The sequence below is a fragment of the Natator depressus genome, chromosome 6 (assembly GCF_965152275.1).
Source record: "Natator depressus isolate rNatDep1 chromosome 6, rNatDep2.hap1, whole genome shotgun sequence".
Taxonomy (NCBI): domain Eukaryota; kingdom Metazoa; phylum Chordata; order Testudines; family Cheloniidae; genus Natator; species Natator depressus.
In genome coordinates, this window is record NC_134239.1 from 105,007,060 (window position 1) to 105,024,031 (window position 16,972).

A 16,972-nucleotide genomic window follows, 5' to 3' on the forward strand; every position below is an offset into this window, starting at 1 on the left:
TTCTTCATTCAGTTGTTTAATTTCTTCAAGATGAAAACAGATCAGTGTCGTCTTTGCTTCTATATGAAGAAATTGGAATACAGCCCCAATAACTGTTCTTGTTTTGGTAATAACAGGTTATATAAGGAAGCTGTGGAATCCATGCCTTTGTGGGGTTTTAAAAACAGATTAAACAAAACACCAATCAGGGATGGTCTAGGTATACTTAATCCTGCCTCAGCATGGAGGGGTGTGGGGGTGGACTACACGACCTTCTGAAATCCCTTCTAGTCCTACATTTCTATAATTCTAAGACTGCATGGCCTCAAGACTCAGGACAGCTTTCTCTTGAAAGTTGGCCCCAATGAGATAACCTGATATCTCCTAACTATGAGAGATAAAGTAAACTGAAAATTGAAAGGAAATAAAATATGTCTCTTCATCCAAACTGAAAAATTAAGTCTTAAAACATAGTGTGGAAGTGCTACTATTATGCTAGTACTGCTGGAGGTGGAACTTCTGAGGGTTAGCCAAGTGAATGTCTAGAGTTGACTCTGGTCTGTCTAGATAAAGGCAATTTATCAGTGATAGTTTAGTGGTGATATTATGAGAGAAGAGAAGACTTTTTAAGTGTCAATACTCTGTCTCATAAATCTTTTGTGCAGTGGTGACTGAAACACTGGGAGTTAAGAACTGATATTTTTGCTGATGCTGTTGCTGTTTACCCACAGAAACTTTTGTGCAAAGTTTGGTAATTGGGTCTATAACAGCAATCGAAAAAGGCTGGCATTACTTTTAAATTAAAACTTGGATTTTCTGATAAATGGATACAAGACAAATGCTCCAAGGATAAAATATCTTGGTAAGTACTGTACTTTTCTTATAAGCCTTTTCAACTACACTACATGTCATGATTAAAGATATGTTGAAATGCCAACACAGGAAAAATGCAAATTTGCTACTAAGTGATAATCATAATAGAAGAGGAGTAAATAACGTTTATATATATTCTAGTATATTTGTTGTCATTCCTGGGAGGAACAATGCATGACGTGAATTCTCAGGTTTATTCCAAAAAATTGCTACATATCTTTTATATGAATAGTGGGACTTCCTCCAAAATGGCAACATTTCAAAGATAATGAAATATAAGGAATATTCTCCCCTCCATACCCCTACTGCCCACACATCACTGTCAGCAGACAGTTGGTAGAAAGTTACAAAATCTAAAGGGACAGGTCTCAAATGTACTTTCCTCAATCTGTCTTAGATTTCTTAATATTAGGAGCTTCTTACGGAAACAACAGCTTTGGGTGCAAAAAGAATACAGAAGTCATCATTTTCAGTAGGTATGTCTCCCATCGCCTCTTTAATCAGATGGTGAGTGAATGAAGTGTATGTGGGACTTGGCTCTTGCGAGATGTTCCCACTTTCATCTGGAAACAGGAAGAGATCTGAGCAAGCTGGTTCCTGGGTTTGAGATTTTTCATCCAAGATTCCTGACATAAAGAAAGGCATTTCAATGGAATATCTTTATAAGATACACCCAAGATTAAATGGCTGAAATTGTGATACCTAGAATAGTTCTAAAATTAAGTGTTAAAACAATCAGAAATAAAATATGCATATTATCTGGCTAATACATTCCTAGCATAAAACAAACCCATCTTTCTAAAATTAATCTACTATTAAGACTCAAAACAGAGAACCTGTGGAAACTGTCTTTACTACATAAAAACTGAAGATCTCATAATCAAATGAGACTCTTGACATGACAGCAACCAATGTCTAATCTTCCATTCCTTAGCAACAGACTTGAGAACATAGCCTCTCATCTTTCCCATCACATCTTACAATACAATATCCTTATCCAATTTCAAATTGGTATTTAATTCTTACCGTGGCAAAAAAAAATCAGTCCTCCTACATAATCAATTACCTTGTTCTTTCTCCTAATGGTTTCTCCCTAGATCACTCTCCTGAATCTAAGTTCTTCCTTTGATACTGCAGACTACTACTCCATCCTCCTGGACTGCCTCAACTGCTGTGAATGAGCTCCTGGTTTCCTACTTGATGTAGTATGTCTTATCACTTTATGTCTGCCCAGATCCCTAACACACTGAGTCCCAAAGGGTCAAATTCATTGACTACTGTTCTAACTACCTGCTCTTATTCCATTACATATATCTGAATTTAACCTTAAGTTGCTACTTCTGCAATACTGGCATTAAGACTGAAATCTGATAGAAAATTTTGAAGGGTTAAATGTGATTCTAGGCTTCTTCTACCGTTAGATTGTGGCCCAATGGGGGAAGCAGCTTGATGGATCTCAATTTCCTCCATAGCATCACTCATCAAATCCCGTAAAATCTGTTGTTCTGCTTCAGCAAGGACTAGTCCTTGGGAAGATGGTTGGCTAGAGGCATCTGCCTACAAACAGAAGAACTATATAAAGTTACAGTTATAAAGAAACTGAAGCACTGTGCTTAACAAGTATTTATGAATATGATTTTTACTTTCACGGTTTGGTATTCCAGTGTAAAACCACAGTGTGGAAGATAATTGCATTTTAAAATAAACATGTAAACTGGGACTATACCCTAGATTATCCAGGCAAAAAGGTTTTAGCAAACATTTTGAAGGTCTGTAACATCACTGTTGAGTGTGAATACACACTGTATTAGAGAAATGCCTAGGTGTCGCAGTGTTTGAAATAGCCGTATGTGGACAGGCATATATATGTCCTAGAATCTTGCCTTCAAAAAGAGAATTAAGTGTATCAGGATGGTATCTAAGGGATTTTGTACTGTTGAGCTTACATGTTATGAGTGCCAAGAGGAAAGGAAAAATTATTGCAAAAAGCAATTACTGTGAGAACTGCTTCAGAGACATTAAGCCCACACAATAAGTTAAGTATTTGTGGGAAAAGCTCTATAAAAAGTATACATTAATTATTATTATTATGATTATTATTATGGAAAGCACAGCTAATGTGTCTGATTAGAAAATGTGATGATGGTAGTGTTAGGTGAGTTAGTGTTCCTTTGCCATTTCATACCTTGGTTTTCCGCTTGACGACTCCAGGTTTAATCTCTGTCTTGCTAGGTGGATGCAAATCGCCATAACTCGCAATATACTGTATAAGATTCATTAGCGCAGCACAAGAATCTGAGCATGTTCGGATATGGATTACATCACTGGAACTGTGTAGCTCAAAGCGTGGCTTAAGCTAGGCAGCAATAACACAATGTCAGAAATCTATCCAAGATCAATTTAACGTTCCATATGAAGAGTATACACAGATTTATTGTTATCTAGATTACTTAGTTGTCTGATCATTCAATATAAAAGCTTTAGAAACAGAGCATGATTGATAAACTACTTTGGAACCTGAAATCTCACAATCTGATGATGAGAGAAGGGATGTTTTAAAACTGTTAAGTAGGATTTGATCCTAAATGTGATTTAAGCTTTTCAAAATGTTTTAAAATCAAAATACAAAATATGTATTTTTATCATTTAGGATTAACATTATTATTTTATTCTTTCTATTTTAAGTACTTACTCTCTCCCCACCAGAACCAGGTTTTACTGCTGTTATGGTGAGTTCCAAGAGTCCCATATCCATAACACGAATATAATCTGAAAGTCCAAATGAATATTTTAAACACTGCCCAACATCAAATGTCATCTTAAATTCTGTTTGTTTTTTAAATCACCAATTATTAATCTCTGTTAAGAAGCATAATGAACTAAATTTTGTTTGTTTTGATCTTGTCAACACACTTTATGATTCTATGTTGCCTTACATCAGAGGAGCTCTCTGGGCTCAATCCTCAGCTATTTCTGGTTTACATTTGGTGCAGCTGAGTGAAGAAGAGAATGGTGGCTTTAAGCCACCTGTCCATTTCCCCAGTTCTTGGCCAGATGGGGCCAAAACAAGGATTACTCTGCCAGCTAAGAATCAAGTAGAGCACTGCACGCCCTGCCCAACCCCTGCCCGTGCGTTATGGAGTAGGGTGCCAACAGGTGGCATAAAACAGTGACCTGATAGATCCTTCTTGGAGCTGAACCGGCATACCAGTTCTAGGCTAGTGCCCCCACCACTTCCTCAGAAACAGCCCTTTAAATACCTTAACACACAAACAAGCGTCTTCATTTTTGCTTTTTATTTTGTTCAAAATTTTCTGTGAATTTATTTATGTTTATTACAAAAAGTAAAAAAAATGGGGTGAAAATCAGTGGAAAAATTTAACTTCGGTTTTCTGGGTAAATATCAGCATTAATATTGGGGGATGGGAGGACAGAAAAAAAAGCAACAAATAGAGAAAAGTAAGAATACTTCTGACCTGGCTCCCTGCTCCAGAAGGAGAGGTGGTGGCTCAGTAACTTGGGTGGCCCAGGTTATTGAGCTGCCACCTCTCCTTCCAGAATGGACCCAAAGTGGAAGAGGTGAAGGAGGCAAGGACACCATCTCTTCACACCTCTTCTGCTTCTGGGCCTGCTCTGAAAGGAGAGACGGTATCAAAGTTAACAGGGAGGACCATGTTACCAAGTGATCATCTCTCCTTCTGGAGCAAGAAGCCAGGTCTGGAGGGACAAGGGGGTCCTCAGCTGCCATCTCTCTTTCTGGAGTGGGGAGCTGGGTCTGGGGAATTCTCGCACTTCTTTTTTTAGGACTCTAGCATGGATGTATACATACACATGTTCATGCACACTTGTATCTTCCACTACATTGCCTTGAAAGGTATGTTGTGGGGGGGATGCTGATCATTGTAGCAATGGATATATGTCTGTAGGTTTTGCACGTGTACTGGTTGGGTCTGGTGCCGCTTGTCTGTGGAGAGCTTGCTTCTGATAATGAGCTTAGAGAGGCTGGGGGGCTGCTTGAAGGCCAGAAGAGGGGGTTCAGGAAATATTCCTTTCAGGATCGGGTCCCCTTTGAGTATGGATTTTAGTTGTTTGATGATATCCCATATGGGTTCCAGTATGGGGTGGTAGGTGACAACTAGGAGTGTGCGGACGGAGTGGGTTTTATTTCTGCATTGAACCAGGTTCCGTGGAATGGGCCACCCAAATGCTCCAAGAGAACCTGCTAGAGCCATAAAGAAAGAACTTTTATTTCCTTGTTCTGTGACATGACCCTGCATATACAGTTTAAAATTACACTGGTCACATTTTTCTGCTATACTACATTACACACTCAAGTCTAACTTGCTGCTCGCTATAAACCCAGCTCTCTTCTCCAGTAGCCTATTGGACTGTTTTTAATAATTCTGTAGATTTCTTTAAATTCTGAAAGCTATATTTATAAGGTTAGCATATGGTTACTATTGTTTCTAAAACACCCTTACCTCTCTGCAGATTCACTGTAACAGTGTTGCACTTGTCGGACAAATGCAAAGCAGCCTCATCCAAGATTATTCTACAGGAGAAAAATGGGAAACAAAAATTCCAGGTTAAAAACTGGTTTCAGAGTAACAGCCGTGTTAGTCTGTATTCGCAAAAAGAAAAGGAGTACTTGTGGCACCTTAGAGACTAACCAGTTTATTTGAGCATAAGCTTTCGTGAGCTACAGCTCACTTCATCGGATGCATACTGTGGAAACTGCAGAAGACATTATATACACAGAGATCATGAAACAATACCTCCTCCCACCCCACTCTCCTGCTGGTAATAGCTTATCCAAAGTGACCACTCTCCTTACAATGTGTAAAACTGTGCACTTCACACAAAGTAAATTATATGACATTATGTAAAAAGCCAGAACATATTTAAATCCTAATGTTTTTACTCTCCATTGTAACAGTTTTTAATAACTATCCTTTCATCTGGCTGTAAGGACATGGAGACGATTATTGGAGAATAAAATAATTTTAATTTTTACTATCTCAGTTTAACCTTTTGCGGGGTTGTAAATTATCCAGGGCTACGTGTAGTCTCCCTAGATCAGAGGTCCCCAAACTGTGGGGCACTGTCCCCAGCCTTGGTGCAGCTCTGCTCCTGGCCCCGCACCAGCCCCCAGCCTTGGCCACTGGCTGCGGCTCTGTTCCAGGCCTGGGGCTGAGGCCAGGGGCAGAGCCGCACTTGGCCACAGGCCTGGCTGCTGGCCCCCACCACAGCCCCACTCCTGACCCAAGGCCCACCCCTCACTGCAGCCCCAGCCTCAGCCCCTATACTCCTGTCCACGTCAGTCTCCCGCATCTCCCCAGAGCAGGGACCCTGCTCCCAGCCCCGGCGGGGCACGGATGGGGTGTGTGTGCTGGGGTGACCCTCAAAAGTTTGGGGATCGCTGCCCTAGAGCCTTCTGGGAATAATGAGTAGATTCTTGGAAGGCAATACAGTTAGGCTAACCTTTCCTTTATTATATTATGGCAGAGGTTTAAAATATTTTAAACAACGTAACATTTATTTCCAGAATACAGCACTATTACAAGACCATTTAAAAGGATACCACAAAAGGAACAGGTGATATAAAACAGGCTTTAAATCCAATAAAAATACCAAAGAACCAATACTCAAGTAAAAATAGGGGAATAACAAAACAAAAATAAAAGGAGTACTTGTGGCACCTTAGAGACTAACCAATTTATTTGAGCATAAGCTTTCGTGAGCTACAGCTCACTTCATCGATGAAGTGAGCTGTAGCTCACGAAAGCTTATGCTCAAATAAATTGGTTAGTCTCTAAGGTGCCACAAGTACTCCTTTTATTTTTGCAAATACAGACTAACACGGCTGCTACTCTGAAACCTAATATTAATTTAGGATGAGCTATAACCATTAAGTATTTCTTTATCTACTATTCAACCTGACCTAAGCAAATCCTTGTTCTAAAGATCTGAAGATGCCATCGTGCTCAGCAGCCCACACACAAACACCTGATTTTACAGTATTTTTCAAGCATATTTAAAGGTGTCACAACAACAATTAGCAGTGGGACAAACAATCCACTCAAGAACAATGAATTTAAGCAAACCAAGGGATTATATCCAGACAAAGTATAATACATAGTCTGGAATAGATGTAATTCTCCACTTGAGGAGAACATTTTCTCCATAAAAGACAGAAAAAATAGTTACTAACCTTTCTGTAACTGTTGTTCTTTGAGATGTGTTGCTCATGTCCCTTCCATGTTAGGTGGCGTGCGCACGCTGAGTGCACAGTTGATGGAAATTTTTCCCTCAGTGGTATCTGTTGGGCAGGCTTTAGTACCCTCTGAAGCTGCGCACACATGTACCGGTATAAGGGGCCTGGCCAGCTCCACACCTTCTCAGTTCTTTCTCACAGGCTAACTCCGAAAGGGTGGGTTGTGGAACGGACATGAGCAACACATCTCAAAGGAAAACACTTACAGAAAGGTTAGTAGCCACTTTTTCTTCTTCAAGTGCTTGCTCGTATCCATTCCACATTAGGTGACTCCCAAGCAGTACCTTAAGAGGTGGGCTCAGAGTTCACGGACATGAGGATTGCAACACTGCTCTACCAAACCTGGAATCATCTCTAGCCTGCTGGGTGATGGCATAGTGGGATGAAAAAATATGCGCCGAGAACCAGGTCGCCGCTCTGCAAATATCTGGATTGGCGCCTGGGCCTGAAACGCCGCTGAGGAAGCTTGAGCTCTCATCGAGTAGGCAGTGCAGATGGCAGGAGATGGAGCACCCATCTGCTCATAGCACGAGTGAATGCAGGAAGCGATCCAGGATTAAATTCTTTGGGCCCAAACTGGCAGACCTTTCATTCTGTCTGCTATTGCCACAAAGAGCTGCTTGGATGTACGGAATAGTTTAGTCCTTTCTATATAGAAAGCCAGGGCATGCCTAACGTCCAAAGTGTGGAGACACTGCTCCTCCCTATTCTTGTCTGGTTTCGGGAAGAATACTGGCAGGAAGATATTGCAGTTTCACGCTAATCAGGCTACTTTAAGAAGGAATGCGGGGTTGGGGGGTGAAGTTGAACCTTGTCCTTAAAGAACACTGTATACAGGGGTTCTGATGTAAGGGCCCTGATCTCTGAGACCCTCCTGACCAAGGTAATCGCTACCAGGAAGGCAACTTCCAGGAGAGGTCCGACAAGGGGAATGATGCCAACAGCTCAAAGGGAGGGCCTGTGAATCTTGACAGGACCAGATTTAGGTCCCATGGGGGAATGGGTTCACAAATCTGCCGGTATAGTCTAAGCCCCTGAGGAAGTGAATGGACATTTTGTGAGAAAAAAACGAACTCCCATCCACCGGAGGGTGGAAGGCTGAGATGGCTGCTAGATGTACCTGAACTGATGAGATGAGTAGGCCCTGATGTTTCAGATGAAGCAGATACTCCAGCACAGACTGGAGAGGTGACCTAGAAGGTGAGATGCCTCACTGGGACAACCACACGGAGAAATGCTTCCATTTGGTGAGGTAAGTCGCTCTAGTAGATGGTTTCCTACTACCTAGCAATATCTGGCAGACTTGCTCCAAATAGGCCAGCTCTGCTGGGTTTAACCATGGAGCTTCCATATGGTCAGGTGGAGTGCCTCAAGATTCAGGTGGAGCAATCAGACATGATTACGCAAGATCAGGTCTGAAGGGGAGGGAGCGGCATGGGGGTCATTACGGACAGGTCCAATAACATTCCGAACCAGTGCTGGCATGGTCATGCTAGGGCCACAAGAATAACCTTCTTTCTGTCGTGCTTGACTTTGAGTAAGACTGTACATGAGAGAAATGGGGGGAAACGCACAGAACAGGTGCTCTGTCCAGGGGAGCAGGCATCTGTGAGAAGGCATCCGTGAGCAAGCCTGGGCTGCTCCTGCATAGAGATCAAAACTACTGACACTTCCTGTTTTGCCTGGTTGCAAACAGGTCTCTGAGAGGAGTCACCCGCTGCCGGAAGATGATCCTGACTATATCAGGATGAAGGGACCACTCATGGTGAGAGGAGAAAGATCTGCTGAGGTGATCTGCCAGATTGTTCTGAGCTCCTGGAAGGTGAGAAGCTTCAACGTGGATCGAGTGCTTTACGCAGAATTCCCATAAGTAAATGGCCTCTTGACACAAGGGGAAGAGCATGCCCCTTCTTGCCTGTTCATGTAAAACATGGCTGCCGTGTTGTCCGTAAGGACTTGCATAACCTTGCCTGCAATCTGGGATAAAAACATGCTAGGTGGACCCCTCTGTGCTCTCTGACATTTATATATAAGGAGAGTTTCTTTTGGGACCACAGACCTTGATTCCTGAGGTGCTCGAGGTGAGCCCCCCAACCTAGCTTGGATGCATTCAAGATTAGGGATACTGAAGCATAGGGATTGACAAAGCCTACCAGCCAGGGGTCTCTCCACCGATCGAGGGAGGCGAGGACCTGGGCGGGAACTGTAAGCACAAAGTCCAAAGAGCGCTAGAGCCAGCCCGATGGATACCATTGAAGGAAAAATCTCCAGCAACTGTGCATGTGGTGTGCCACACCACCTAACGTGGAATGGACATGAGCAAGCACTCAAAGAAGAAATAAAGGCTACAATGGTTATGTGAGCTTCCATATTTTATGAACACTCTAATTTATACCTGAGAGTAGAAGAGGACTTATCCAGTGCAACATTACTGGAAATGCTGAAAGTTTCAACAGTAAGTAGAGATCTGGTTGGCAAAAACAAAGGCCTAACAACAAAAAAGGAGAAAAAATGTTAATACATCCGACATATTTTAGAAATGCAACAATGCAATCTTAAAGGTTGATCAAGAGTTATATTTTTAGTTATAAAATTTTCTTCAAAACAAGCCTGCACAAATATGCATTCTGAAATGTAAACTGGAGTATTCCTAAAGAGTAACTAACTAAACAGTTACTGCACCATAAGGAGACAAACATACATTTATTTTATTTACCTGTAATCAAGAGCACAACTCCAGAGGTGTATATGAAAAGTTGTAATGGAAGCTGGAGGATTATATCCCAAAACAGGCTCATCAGAAATATTCAAAAAATATAAAATCTACAAGCACAAAAATATGATTATGATCTTTCAATATATGCTAGTTTAGTAAACATAGATTTTTAAAAGAGCTAATCCTTAATACATAGTATAACAAAATGTTTGAGAGAGAGAAGGAGGGGGGAGAAACTCAAAATATTACGGGGGCATTTACTCAGTAGTTGAAAGGAAGGGAGAGTGTTCTATGTAAAAAGGGCAGAACGTGTGAGAAGGAAACCCCCAAACTGTTGAGAATTAGACAGTAGGAATGGAAACCTTTTAATCCAACCCAACAACTACAAAAGTGCATGTTAGTTCCGACATAAGGATGTAAGAACTTAAGAATGGCCACACTGGATCAGACTAATGGTCCATCTAGTCTAGTAATCTGTCTTCCAACAGTGGCCAATGCCAGATGTTTCAAAGGTAATCAACAGAACAAGGCAATCATCAAATGATCCATCCCCTGTTGTTCAGTCCCAGCATCTGGCAGCCAGAGGCTTAGGGACACCCAGAGCATGTGGATGCGTCTCTGACCATCTTGGCTAATAGCTATTCATGGACCTATCCTCCATGAACTTACGTAATTCTTTTTTGAATCCAGTTATAGTTTTGGCTGTCACAACAGCCCTTGGCAATGACTTCCACAAGTTGACTGTGCATACTGTGTAGAAGTACTTCTTTTTGTTTGTTTTAAAGCTGCTACCTATTAATTTCATTGGGTAACCCCTGGTTTTTGTGTTATGTGAAGGGCTAAATAACACTTTCTTATTCACTTTCTCCACATCATTCATGATTTTATAGAATCATAGAATATCAGGGTTGGAAGGGACCTCAAGTCCAACCCCCTACTCAAAGCAGGACTAATCCCCAACTAAATCATCCCAGCCAGGGCTTTGCAAGCCTGACCTTAAAAACTTCAAAGGAAGGAGATTCCACCACCTCCCTAGGTAACGCATTCCAGGGCTTCACCACCCTCCTAGTGAAAAAGTTTTTCCTAATATCCAACCTAAACCTCCCCCACTGCAACTTGAGACCCCTCATTCTGTCATCGGCTACCACTGAGAACAGTCTAGATCCATCCTCTTTGGAACCCCCTTTCAGGTAGTTGAAAGCAGCTATCAAATCCCCCCTCATTCTTCTCGTCCACTGTAACCCCTAGGTCCTTTTCTGCAGAACTGCTGCCTAGCCATTCGGTCCCTAATCTGTAGTTTGCATGGGATTCTTCCGTCCTAAGTGCAGGACTCTGCACTTGTCCTTGTTGAACCTCATCAGATTTCTTTTGGCCCAATCCTCTAATTTGTCTAGGGCCCTCTGTATCCTATCCCTACCCTCCAGCGTATCTACCTCTCCTCCCAGTTTAGTGTCATCTGTAAACTTGCTGAGGGTGCAATCCACACCATCCTCCAGATCATTAATGAAGATACTGAACAAAACCGGCCCAAGGACCGACCCTTGGGGCACTCCATTTGATACTGGCTGCCAACTAGACATGGAGCCATTGATCACTACCCGTTGAGCCCGACGATCTAGCCAGCTTTCTATAAACCTTATAGTCCATTCATCCATCCTATACTTCTTTAACTTGCTGGCAAGAATACTGTGGGAGACCATGTCAAAAGCTTTGCTAAAGTCAAGGAATAACACGTCCACTGTTTTCCATAGAGTCAGTTATCTCGTCATAGAAGGCAATTAGATTAGTTAGGCATGACTTGCCCTTGGTGAATCCATGCTGACTGTTCCTGATCACTTTCCTCTCCTCTAAGTGCTTCAGAATTGATTCCTTGAGGACCTGCTCCATGATTTTTCCAGGGACTGAGGTGAGACTGACTGGCCTGTAGTTCCCCGGATCCTCCTTCTTCCCTTTTTTAAAGGGAAGGGGGGCTTGCCATGGGGAAAGGGGGGCTGGAAATAAATTAAGACGACAGAGCAGACCCCTCTGCCGAGCCCAGCTCCTGCCAGCAGCCAAGATGCAGACAGATCATCGCTCTCCCTCCCCCATGCTGGCTCCTGGCTGGAAAGAGCTCTGGGGAGGGGGTGATGGGGAGGCCCAGGAGGGAGCCGTGTTGCTCTGCAGGGGGTCATGTCCCAACCAGGAGGCTCACAGGCTCCCCTTAGCAGCAGAGTCCCAAGAACCAGCTCACGGCTGCGTAGTGGTGGCTGGCATCCCAGCGGGCTGCCTGCCCTCCCCTGCGCCCCGGAAGGAGGCCTCTCCTGTGGCCACCACTTTGTCCCGCCTGAGTCTCTTCAGCTTCTCCACCATGTTCCAGCTGAAGATGTTGCTCTTGTTCTGGGATCTGCTAGGCCCAGGGGCACCGCCGTCATCCAGCCCGGGGGCCCTCGGGAAAGGCTGAGCCAAGCCTGAACCGCCGAGAGACCTTCCCCCCAGGCTGTCCCACTGCTCCCTCAAGGGGGGAAGGTCTCAGGGTGGCTCAGGCTTGGCTCGACCATAGACCTCTACCATATCCCCATTTAGTAATCTACATTATTCCCTAGAGTCTATTCCCGCCCCTCCGCCCGCTAATTTGGTCTGAACCACTACTCTTGCCAAGTTTTTACTATTAGGAAAATTCTCTCTCTTATCTAAACTTGCCCATCTTTAGTTGAAAGGTCAACATTTCTTGTAATACTATTTGAGTTTACTCCACTACATTTTTTCCCTTCAAGTATTTGTTCTCAGCGAGCACAATCCCCCGCTCCCTTAATTTAAGCTACAAAAGTTACATTTCTTCAAACTTCACTCATGTATGATACATTCCATCATTTTCTTTGCTGCTCTTGCCCCCCTAGTTTCTTGCTATCCTTTTAATAAAGAGGTACCACCCAAAGATGTTCCAGGTAAGGCTCTCACTTCAGTTCTGTGTACTCAAGAATTTTCTCTCTTTTCATATACTGAACCTTTATATTCACACATCTCAATATAGCCTTTTATTCTGCTGCAGCCTGCCATTACAGGCTTATATTTAATCAGTCATTCATTCTTGCTCCAAAGTTTTTTATTCCAACTACTACTATTCAAACGAGTTGTGGGAAAGAGATAGGAGAGAAGTGATTTAAGAAATTAAATGAGTAGATGGAAATGAAGACAGTTATAGGGTTGCAGATCTGAAGTGGAGAGAGTCCCTTAATAGCCTTTTTTTTTCAGTTGAGAATTATTTATATTATTGGATTCAGAGGTGGACATAAAAATTGTGAACATAATCAAGCACTGGGGTGTTGAGATCTTTTACCTAAAAGTGAGAGAACAGTTTGAGGTCAACATTCTGGATTTCCTGAAGTTGAAAGGGTAGGATTCAGAATGATCATAGTAGAAGGAATTGTTGCAAATGAGATGGGAAATAATGACACAGATAAGCATTTCACAACAAGATCAAACTCTAGCAATGCTCTGGAGGCAAAAGGGGAAAGAATGTCAAAGGACAGCAATAACACTTCTGAGAACACAGTAAGATAGTGGTATTGAATCAAACACAAAGCCAAAAGACAGATTTTTCATGAAGGATCAGTTCAATCTTTAAAACAATCAGTAGTAAAACTGAAATTAAACATGAAATCAAGAAAATTACATTAACCTGACCTGTTCATGCCAGCTTAGACCTGAAGGCAATACTCTGTGCTGGAGAGTGGCTCCTCTCAGCCCAACAGCAACTAGAAATTCCTGCATAGAAAAATTATGCAAATTAGTGTACATGTTTTGAGATTTGGGACTCTGAACTATGGGTTTTATCTTGTTCCCATTTAAGTCAACAGCAGGACTCCCACTGCCTTCAAGGGGACATGATTGGGTCATAAGTCTGAATTCAGAAATATATTATTTCAAGAAGTTAAACACTATGCATCTACAGTCAAGTCATTGAAATCATGATTAACACAGTCTAACCTTTTTTGTAAAAATTATATTTTATGAATATCAAACCACTATCATTCAGGGGTGCTATTCTAAACAGTAATGTAAAGACCAAAATAGGCCAAGAAGTTACATTGTAATGAACAAACAAAACACACAATATTCTTTAAAAGGAGTAGATTTTTCTAGTTTTAAGTAATAACATAACCACCTTTCTGTATGTACACATAGCATCTTTTGCCCTGAAGTATCTCAAGGCACTTTACAGATTATATTCACGGGGATCACTCAAAAACGACTGACATGCAACCACATCTAGGGTGGAATCTGGCAGCCATTCTAAGAGAAGAAGCCACAAAGTGACTGGCTTTTTTTTTTTTTTTAAATAATCTTCTGCAGTCCTTCCTCTTCTGCTTTGTTGATCATAGGGTCTTTCTGTCTTTTGCTTCAAAAAAGAACTCCTTTGTGCACTGCTTCATCAAAGAGCTTGTTCTCAAAATACTTAGAGAGACAATTACGTGTTCAGTTTGGCTTTCTATTCTACAATCCACAAACATCATTTAGTTATAGTACTGCATGCCACAAATCTTTAGAAGTCCAAAGATGCATATGACGCAAATGTTACAGACAGTGAGACCTTATGAAGGATCAATTTTTCATATGACAGTTGGGTCTGAAAGAAAATCTATCCAGGCCCAGATACAATGTGGCTGCTATTATCCTTGGAGAAAGGCAGATGCTGCCTCATTTTAAACCATACAGCAATTTCTAACCCAAACTCCATGGGCTCCTTAGACAACAGGTCTACTTTTGAAGAAACCATCATTTCAATAACTAAATAGGCAACAGTCAAATCACATGCTGATTTTAACTTAGGCATCATGTTATACCAATAAAATAAAAACCAGCAGGATCTTATTAAAGGGGAAAAGGCAAAATATCACATTTATTGTGAATACAGAAAGAATCATAGTAAGCAGTTAGTTATAGCTATAACATTCCATTCAATCTCATATTTATTCACACATTCATTCATACAAACACACACACACAGGTTCTGCAAGGCTGTTGTCATAGTTACCAGCCTTAGAGTTGCTCATGCCAAGCCACTGGCCAGGTGGCTTGGACATGAGGAGGGAGCAGGGCCTTGTCAGATGCTCATCTGATGCTCCTGGAAGTTGGTTAGCAGAATCAGACCCCCAAAGTTCTCACTTTCTAGAGTCCGCTTTTATAGGAATGTCTTCCTATGCCAGTCTATGGGAATTGCTTCATCATGCTGTTGCTGAATCAATCAGCAGATGGCACATTCCTGATGGGTCCGTGCTGCTAGATGTTATCTTGTTCTTTGGTTCTCCCATTCTTGAGGCTGTTGGGTGGATTCCAGTTTTCCCTCCGGGGGTCCTCTGGTTATTTCCACTTGATGCCTTCTTCAGCTGATGGACAGTGGATTCTTAGGCTGGCACCTCCCTGATCATTCAGTTATTATCCACGCCAAGCATCCATCCACATACATCCTCTATCTCTATTTTAATCACAATTGTTAATACAACAAAAGGGCGGGGAGTCTCTGGGTGCTGTTTCTGTTGTTACAGAGTATTGCTTTGAGTCTCTCTCTGTGTGAATTACTTTGAGAACAGACTCTGTCTTAGAATGTACTAACGCAATTAGCAGCTTGCACGTTTCACATGTAGAGGGAGAGAAACAGTACCAAAAACCAAGAGACCTCTTAATTAGTAATACCCTGGAATTTAAACTATGGGGAATCGAACTCATCTGTGATTTTAATACAGAACTTCTTTAATATGATCCAACAATCAGATAGAACATTTTTGATTATCTCTACAATTCTCTTATTTGCTCCCACCCTGACTTAACCACATTTCCTATAACTGGATGGAAAGAATTCAGACTTTTTTCTTAGAGGCTGATGGAAAGTACTCGCTGTTGTCTCATTTTCCATTTCATGAGTCACTTACTTCAGAAGTCTCTGAATGCCCTGCATTAATACCTAGGGCAACAGAACATAAGCTCACACTGGTACAGAGGAAAGAGCTTTTCCCTCGTTTCTTCCTCTCCAGTGCTGGAGGCTCAGACTCCTCTACAGATAAGATGATCTGAGGGTACTAGATTTTCCCTTTTTTATGAGTGACACAACTTTTCCTCCTTTAGAGAGAGAGTAGGTTTATACAAGCTTTTTGCTAGTTCCCATTTATCCTTAGATTTTGCTGATTCACTGTGGACTGAGAACTGAAGTCAAGTTCTGACCTGAATTTTCCCTTTTCCTCCTTTTTTGTGCTTAATGTTGAATTGTGGAGGGCTTAGTGCTTATCAACAAGCCTGACAACGAGGGGTCACTCCCTACTCTGTGTTGAGAAGATAACCAATTTTATTAAAATAAGGGAAAGATCTAAATACTTCCACTTCAGTAAAGTATTTGACATGGTATTACATGGGAAATTATTAATCATATTACAGAAGATGGAGATTAGTACAAGAATTCTAAGGTGGAGTGAGGAACTGGCAATGGGTTGTGCTGAAAGGTGAACTCTTGAACTAGAGGGAGTTTACTAATGGAGTTCCTCAGTGAACGCTTGGGACCAATCTTATTCAATATTTTTATTAATGGTGGCACATAAAATAGTAGTATGCGAGTGAAATTTTCTGATAATACAAAAGTTGGGAGGTGTCATCATTACCGAGAAGGATTAGGATATTATACAGGAAGATCTGGATGACCTTGAAGACTAAAAGGAACAGAAATGGGTTGAAATTCAATAGTATAAAGTTCAAGGCCATGTACCTAGGGCCTAATAATAAGAATTTCCACTATAAGCTGGGGGTTTAACAGTTGGAAGAGGCAGAGGAAGAGAGAGACCTGGGTGTGTTGATCAATCACGGATGACTATGAGCCACCAATGTGGTGTGGTTGTGAAAAAAGCAAATACTATCCTAAGACTTATCAGGTGAGGCATTTCTAGTAGAAATAAAGTATTAATGCCATTTTATAAGGCACTGGTAAGATCTCATTTGGAATACAGTGTACAATTTTGGTTACGTATGTTCAAGAAAGATTAATTCAATTTACAACGGGTGCAGAGAAGAGCTACTATGATGATCAGAGGAATGGAATACCTATCTTACGAGAGGGGACAAAAAGAGCTTGGCTTGTTTAGCCTAGCAAAATGAAGGCTGAGAAA

General features: G+C 41.7%; 1 protein-coding gene across 2 annotated transcripts in view; it reads right to left on the minus strand.

Moving 5' to 3' along the window:
- Positions 1 to 16,972, minus strand: part of ATG2B (autophagy related 2B) — a 78,716-nt gene that overhangs the window by 19,393 nt on the left and 42,351 nt on the right. For both annotated transcript variants that reach the window (XM_074956186.1, XM_074956185.1), the window contains exons 23-30: positions 13,506 to 13,586; positions 9,843 to 9,949; positions 9,522 to 9,614; positions 5,334 to 5,404; positions 3,545 to 3,621; positions 3,038 to 3,208; positions 2,268 to 2,409; positions 1,276 to 1,478 (exon numbers count right to left, since the gene is read on the minus strand). In XM_074956186.1, coding sequence (XP_074812287.1) covers positions 1,276 to 1,478; positions 2,268 to 2,409; positions 3,038 to 3,208; positions 3,545 to 3,621; positions 5,334 to 5,404; positions 9,522 to 9,614; positions 9,843 to 9,949; positions 13,506 to 13,586 — 945 coding nt within the window. The remainder of the gene's footprint in view (positions 1 to 1,275; positions 1,479 to 2,267; positions 2,410 to 3,037; positions 3,209 to 3,544; positions 3,622 to 5,333; positions 5,405 to 9,521; positions 9,615 to 9,842; positions 9,950 to 13,505; positions 13,587 to 16,972) is intronic.